Source organism: Salvelinus sp. IW2-2015, linkage group LG13, assembly GCF_002910315.2.
Source record: "Salvelinus sp. IW2-2015 linkage group LG13, ASM291031v2, whole genome shotgun sequence".
Lineage (NCBI taxonomy): Eukaryota > Metazoa > Chordata > Actinopteri > Salmoniformes > Salmonidae > Salvelinus > Salvelinus sp. IW2-2015.
The window spans coordinates 6,869,091-6,876,373 of NC_036853.1; the positions used below are offsets into that span (position 1 = coordinate 6,869,091).

Consider the following 7,283-nt stretch of genomic DNA (forward strand, 5'->3'; position numbering starts at 1 on the left):
TCTGAGTCAAGATCACTTTCTGAGTCAAGATCTCACTTTCTGAGTCAAGATCACTTTCTGAGTCAAGGATCACTTTCTGAGTCAAGATCACTTTCTAAGATCACTTTCTGAGTCAAGATCACTTTCTGAGTCAAGATGCAAGCTGAGATCTACCGCTCCGATTTGTTTTAAACATGACTTAAACATAAGCCTTTGCAACATTAACCAATTAAAAACAGTTCTGTATCAATAATGTTTGTGCAGTAGGCTATAGGCCCAATACATTTACACTGCATATTGGCTTTGCTTGAATTGCAATATTCCTCAATATTGAAAAGAACCCAAGCCGCTAATAACAATAACAACGCAGGCCTATATAAACACTTTCCTCCTCATTCATTACTGCTGCACTGCTTGTTGTAGTCATTCATTACTGCTGCACTGCTTGTTGTAGTCATTCATTACTGCTGCACTGCTTGTTGTAGTCATTCATTACTGTAGTCTCATTACTGTAGTCATTCATTACTGCTGCACTGCTTGTTGTAGTCATTCATTACTGCTGCACTGCTTGTTGTAGTCATTCATTACTGCTGCCACTGCTTGTTGTAGTCATTCATTACTGTAGTCATTCATTACTGCTGCACTGCTTGTTGTAGTCATTCATTACTGCTGCACTGCTTGTTGTAGTCATTCATTACTGCTGCACTGCTTGTTGTAGTCATTCATTACTGCTGCACTGCTTGTTGTAGTCATTCATTCACTGTAGTCATTCATTACTGCTTGCACTGCTTGTTGTAGTCATTCATTACTGCTGCACTGCTTGTTGTAGTCATTCATTACTGCTGCACTGCTTGTTGTAGTCATTCATTATGCTGCACTGCTTGTTTTAGTCATTCATTACTGCTGCACTGCTTGTTGTAGTCATTCATTACTGCTGCACTGCTTCTTGTAGTCATTCATTACTGCTGCACTGCTTGTGTAGTCATTCATTACTGCTGCATGCTTTTGTAGTCATTCATTACTGTAGTCATTCATTACTGCTGCACTGCTTGTTGTAGTCATTCATTACTGCTGCACTGCTTGTTGTAGTCATTCATTACTGCTGCGCTGCTTGTTGTAGTCATTCATTACGCTGCACTGCTTGTTTTAGTCATTCATTACTGCTGCACTGCTTGTTGTAGTCATTCATTACTGCTGCACTGCTTGTTGTAGTCATTCATCTGTAGTCATTCATTACTGCTGCACTGCTTGTTGTAGTCATTCATTACTGCTGCACTTTGTTGTAGTCATTCATTACTGCTGCACTGCTTGTTGTAGTCATCATTACTGTGTCATTCATACTGCTGCACTGCTTGTTGTAGTCATTCATTACTGCTGCACTGCTTGTTGTAGTCATTCATTACTGCTGCACTGCTTGTTTAGTCATTCATTACTGCTGCACTGCTTGTTGTAGTCATTCATTACTGCTGCACATGCTTGTTGTTAGTCATTCATTACTGCTGCACTGCTTGTTGTAGTCATTCATTCTGTAGTCATTCATACTGCTGCACTGCTTGTTGTAGTCATTCATTACTGCTGCACTGCTTGTTGTAGTCATTCATTACTGCTGCACTGCTTGTTGTAGTCATTCATTACTTGCTGCACTGCTTGTTGTAGTCATTCATTACTGTAGTCATTCATTACTGCTGCACTGCTTGTTGTAGTCATTCATTACTGCTGCACTGCTTTTGTGTGTCATTCATTACTGCTGCGCTGCTTGTTGTAGTCATTCATTACTGCTGCACTGCTTGTTTTAGTCATTCATTACTGCTGCACTGCTTGTTTGTAGTCATTCATTACTGCTGCACTGCTTGTTGTAGTCATTCATTACTGTAGTCATTCATTACTGCTGCACGCTTGTTGTAGTCATTCATTACTGCTGCACTGCTTGTTGTAGTCATTCATTACTGCTGCACTGCTTGTGTAGTCATTCATTACTGCTGCACTGCTTGTTGTAGTTATTCATTACTGTAGTCATTCATTACTGCTGCACTGCTTGTTGTTAGTCATTCATTACTGCTGCACTGCTTGTTGTAGTCATTCATTACTGCTGCGCTGCTTGTTGTAGTCATTCATTACTGCTGCACTGCTTGTTTTAGTCATTCATTACTGCTGCACTGCTTGTTGTAGTCATTCATTACTGCTGCACTGCTTGTTGTAGTCATTCATACTGTAGTCATTCATTACTGCTGCACTGCTTGTGTAGTCATTCATTACTGCTGCACTGTTGTTGTAGTCATTCATTACTGCTGCACTGCTTGTTGTAGTCATTCATTACTGTAGTCATTCATTACTGCTGCACTGCTTGTTGTAGTCATTCATTACTGCTGCACTGCTTGTTGTAGTCATTCATTACTGCTGCACTGCTTGTTTTAGTCATTCATTACTGCTGCACTGCTTGTTGTAGTCATTCATTACTGCTGCACTGCTTGTTGTAGTCATTCATTACTGCTGCACTGCTTGTTTTAGTCATTCATTACTGCTGCACTGCTTGTTGTAGTCATCCATTACTGCTGCACTGCTTGTTGTAGTCATTCATTACTGTAGTCATCCATTACGCTGCACTGCTTGTTGTAGTCATTCATTACTGCTGCACTGCTTGTTTTAGTCATCATTACTGCTGCATGCTTGTTGTAGTCATCCATTACTGCTGCACTGCTTGTTGTAGTCATTCATTACTGTAGTCATTCATTACGCTGCACTGCTGTTTGTAGCGCTGAGTTGAATAGGAACAACGCACATTTTATGTCTTATAAAAGTGTTGAATACAAAAGTGTTGACAGAGCTGAGTAAGAACTTAAACATGAACTCACTCATAAAAACAGCAGCTCTTTGCTGTATTCGTTGACAGTCTCTCTCTAGTCATGGAACACAAGGCTTTATGGTTGGGTTTTTTACAGAAATGTTTGGCGATCGACTAGGAATGCCTTGGTCGATCGACCGGTTGGTGACCACTGCAGTAATGTATATTGTCTTGGGAACAACTTTGTTGATAACAAGAGAAAGAGCCTAGTTCTGCTCAATGAGTTATTCTGTAGACAGGGTAATATATAATAATATTTAATATATGCTATTTAGCAGATGGTAATATATATGTCATTTAGCAGATGGTAATATATATGTCATTTAGCAGATGGTAATATATACGTCATTTAGCAGATGGTAATATATATGCCATTTAGCAGATGGTAATATATACGTCATTTAGCAGATGGTAATATATACGTCTTTAGCAGATGGTAATATATATGATTAGCAATGGTAATATATACGTCATTTAGCAGATGTAATATATACGTCATTTAGCAGATGGTAATATATATGCCATTTAGCAGATGGTAATATATACGTCATTTAGCAGATGGTATATACGTCATTTAGCAGATGGTAATATATATGTCATTTAGCAGATGGTAATATATACGTCATTTAGCAGATGGTAATATATACGTCATTTAGCAGATGGTAATATATATGCCATTTAGCAGATGGTAATAATACGTCATTTAGCAGATGGTAATATTTCGTCATTTAGCAGATGGTTATATATGCCATTTAGCAGATGGTAAGATATATATGTGTCACGATGTCTTCTTGCAGAGAGATTGGACAAGGCGCAGCGTGTGCAAAATACATCTTCTTTTATTGAAGAAAGAGAGAAAACAAACAAGAACGAACAACTAACATGAACTAACAAAATAACAAACGACCGTGAAGCTAAATAACGTAAGTGCACAGACAAGCAACGAACGTTCAACATAGACAATATTCACACCAACCAGCTAAAGCCTATGGCTGCCTTAAATATGGCTCCCAATCAGAGACAACAATAACCAGCGTGCTCTAATTGAGAACCATTCAGGCAACCATTGACTTTCCTAGACACCTACACTGAACACTAAACCATCTACTCTACCTAAACCCCTAAACCATACAACACCCTAGACAATACAAAAACCATACTACACCATGTCACACCCTGACCTAACTAAAATAATAATGAAACAAAGATAACTAAGGCCAGGGTGTACATAACCCCCCCTTAAGGTGCGAACTCCGGACGCACCAGCATAAAGTCTAGGGGAGGGTCTGGGGGGGGTCTGTCCACGGTGGCGGCTCTGGTACTGGTCGTGGTCCCCACCCCACCATAGTCACTACCCGCTTTCGTAGCCTCCTCCAAATGACCACCTCCAACTTAACCCCACTGGATTAAGGGGCAGCACCGGACTGGTTTTATCCAAAGCGTTTACAGTCATGTGTACATACATTTTACATACGTGTTGTGTGTGTGGTTGTGTGTGTGTGTTGTGTGTGTGTGTGTGTGTGTGTGTGTGGTGTGTGTGTGTGTGTTGTGTGTGTGTGTGTGTGTGTGTGTGTGTGTGTGTGTGTGTGTGTGTGTGTGTAGGGAGGAGTTAACGTACGAGATGTTGATCTTGAATCGCGGGCGTCTGATGACGAGACTTTAGAGTCAGAAGCCTCGACAGGTACAGCAGACAGCTCTGAGAAACTCTACATGGACCCTGAAGGAGCCGCCTCCAACCCCTCTGGTGAGACTGGAGTGTGTGTGTGTGGTAAACACTTTGCTCTACCATGTAGGAAAGTAAAGTGGGATACATAAGGCAGTTGTTGTTGGGGGTTAAGTGCCCTGCAGAATGACACTTTTTTTAACGCTCCTACCCGCCAGGCTACCTGCCACCCATGTACACTATATATACAAAAGTATGTGGACATACTTTTAGTCCTGAAGTGTATGTAGTATGTAACATGTATGTATATATGTAACAAAAAAACAAACAAAATATTTTAAAAACCCTAACCCTTTCAACAGGCACCTATCACTCCCGGAAGTCTGAAGCCAAGAGCCGCCGCTGCCTCCGGAGACAACCCGACTCGGTCGACTCCACCGCCTCCTCCTCCATTATACATCAATCCCCCAACTACCGCTTCCGCTCCTCCTCCTCCGGACCCCTACTCTCCTCCGGCTCCTTGGGCCTAGGAGCCCCCTTAGTGGAGTCCGAGGGGGACCCGAGTGGCACTGTGGGGGTGAAGAGTCGCCACCGGCTCAGGCTGAGTAGGAGCTCGCCGCGCGAGGCCCCTGAGGGCCACAGGAGGGAATCAGACTTCAGCTCACTGCCCCAACAGCTGGTTCTGTATGGCAGTAATGAGTTTATGGTATGAGGGAGAGTTGCGGTGGAGACAAGACATCCGAACCGCCATCCATCCCCCATACCAATAGTGTGTATGGGGGGAAGGAAGGAGGGAGGGAGGGAGGAAGTGAAACAGGGCTGGAATGGGTCATGTGGGCATCCATCGCTCACTGCTGTCCTTCCCTCTGCCCACCTCTATCCTCCTTCTCTGTGCCAGGAGGAACGCCGCCGTCCCATGATGCAGTTGGGCGCCGTCCTCTCGGCGGGAGAAGTGAAAGTGAAAGGTGATGGAGAAACAAAAAGAGAGATGGAATGACGAATGGATGAAAGAACTAGGAAGCCTCAGAACTGAGATGGAGGACTGGCAGGAGGCTGTAATGGAATAAAACAGTGACTGAACGCCAGAAAGCGAGTGAGTGAGCAAAGGATGAGGGTGGCCGCCTTGACTCACCTGACCTTTGACCTCCAAGCCCCTTGACCCCTGCTGGAGCCTCGGGGGGCACAGGGGGGCTGGAGATAAGAAAAGAGAGAAGCAAGTAGACAGCGCCTTCTTTTGAACGCAGGTCTACGGTGGCTTGAGCCAGAGTAACTGACTGAGAGGACTATCGGCCATTTTGATTCGAGCCACTCAGCTACTCTCCGGCCATTTTGATTCGAGCCACTCAGCTACTCTCCGGCCATTTTGTTTCGAGCCACTCAGCTACTCTCCGGCCATTTTGATACGAGCCACTCAGCTACTTTCGCGTCCGCTTTCACGTTTACACAATACAACCTGTCCGTGAGGCCGCATGCTCCTTCATGACATTTGTTTCCTATGCCAGTTAAAGAGACTATGGCGATGATGTGTTATAAATATGTATTATGTGACCTAATTATTATGTTATTAAAAATATATAAATGGAAGGAACTCCAGTGCTGGGTTCGTTCAATGTTTATAATAACCATCTCTTATCTGGAGTCTTTTGCAAAGGGAATTGTATGAGATTCTGGTTATTGTTTTGTTTGTTATGTGTTTGTGTTTTGTTGATTTTCAACACTGCAAAATGTTTTAAAGCGTTTTCTGTCGCATACCCTAATGAATTCGACCCAGTATTCAGTTAGTGCCACTTCTTCTCTTGTGAAAAAATACAATTCAACAGCAAGAGGCTGACGTCAGTCCATTCAGACACATAGGTCCCGACCATCACGCCACTGTTGCCATTGGGGTTGATACGGCGACTGTGGTGTTCAATGTTTATCAGATATAATGTAATGTAATGCCTTTTCCATCATTGGTCTGTGTTCCCCCACAATCCTACGTTGATGTTACGTTGATCCTACATTTGTTCTGGAACATCTGTGTTCAGAGTAACCGACTTTTTAATTTTTTGGGGGGGGGGGGGGGGGTTGTGCATTACTATTGTTGTTGTTATAGTTACCGTTGACGCTATTGTCATCTTAGAAGAAATCCTATCTGTACCAAAAGGTGGTGTGTGTGTGTGTGTGTGTGTGTGTGGTGTGTGTGTGTGTGTGTGTGTGGGTGTGTGTGTGTGTTGTGTGTGTGTGTGTGTGTGTGTGTGGTTCTCACACACACACAGTCCTCTGACATGTACAGTTCATTCGGAAAGTATTCAGACCCTTTGACTTTTTCCACAATTTTGTTATGTTACAGCCTTATTCTAAAATGGATTAAATAAATAAAAATCCCCTCATCAATCTACATACAATAACCCCATAATTACGAAAAGCAGGTTTTTAGACATGTTTGCTAATAAAAAAATTATAATAATATAGAAATATATATACGTAAGTATTCAGACCCTTTGCTATGAGACTCGAAATTAAGACCAGGTGCATTGATCATCCTTGAGATGTATCTAAAACTTGATTGGAGTCTGTCTACCTGTGGTAAATTCAATTGATTGGATATGATTTGGAAGGCACACACCAGTCTATATAAGGTCCCACAGTTGACAGTGCATGTCAGAGCAGAAACCAAGCCATGAGGTCGAAGGAATTGTCCCCAGGGCTCCAATACAAGATTGTGTCGAGGCACAGGTCTGGGGAAGGGTACTAAAAAATGTCTGCAGCATTGAATGTCCCAAGAATGTCACCCATCATTCTTAAATGGAAGAAGTT

The 7,283-nt window shown here is 42.6% G+C and overlaps 1 protein-coding gene across 1 annotated transcript in view; it reads left to right on the forward strand.

Moving 5' to 3' along the window:
• The window catches only part of LOC139028576 (unconventional myosin-IXAa-like), a 123,303-nt gene extending 116,649 nt beyond the window's left edge, over positions 1 to 6,654 (forward strand). The window contains exons 35-36 of the mRNA XM_070446353.1: positions 4,458 to 4,565; positions 4,847 to 6,654. Coding sequence (XP_070302454.1) covers positions 4,458 to 4,565; positions 4,847 to 5,196 — 458 coding nt within the window. The 3' untranslated portion in view covers positions 5,197 to 6,654. The remainder of the gene's footprint in view (positions 1 to 4,457; positions 4,566 to 4,846) is intronic.
• Positions 6,655 to 7,283: the final 629 nt, after the last annotated feature.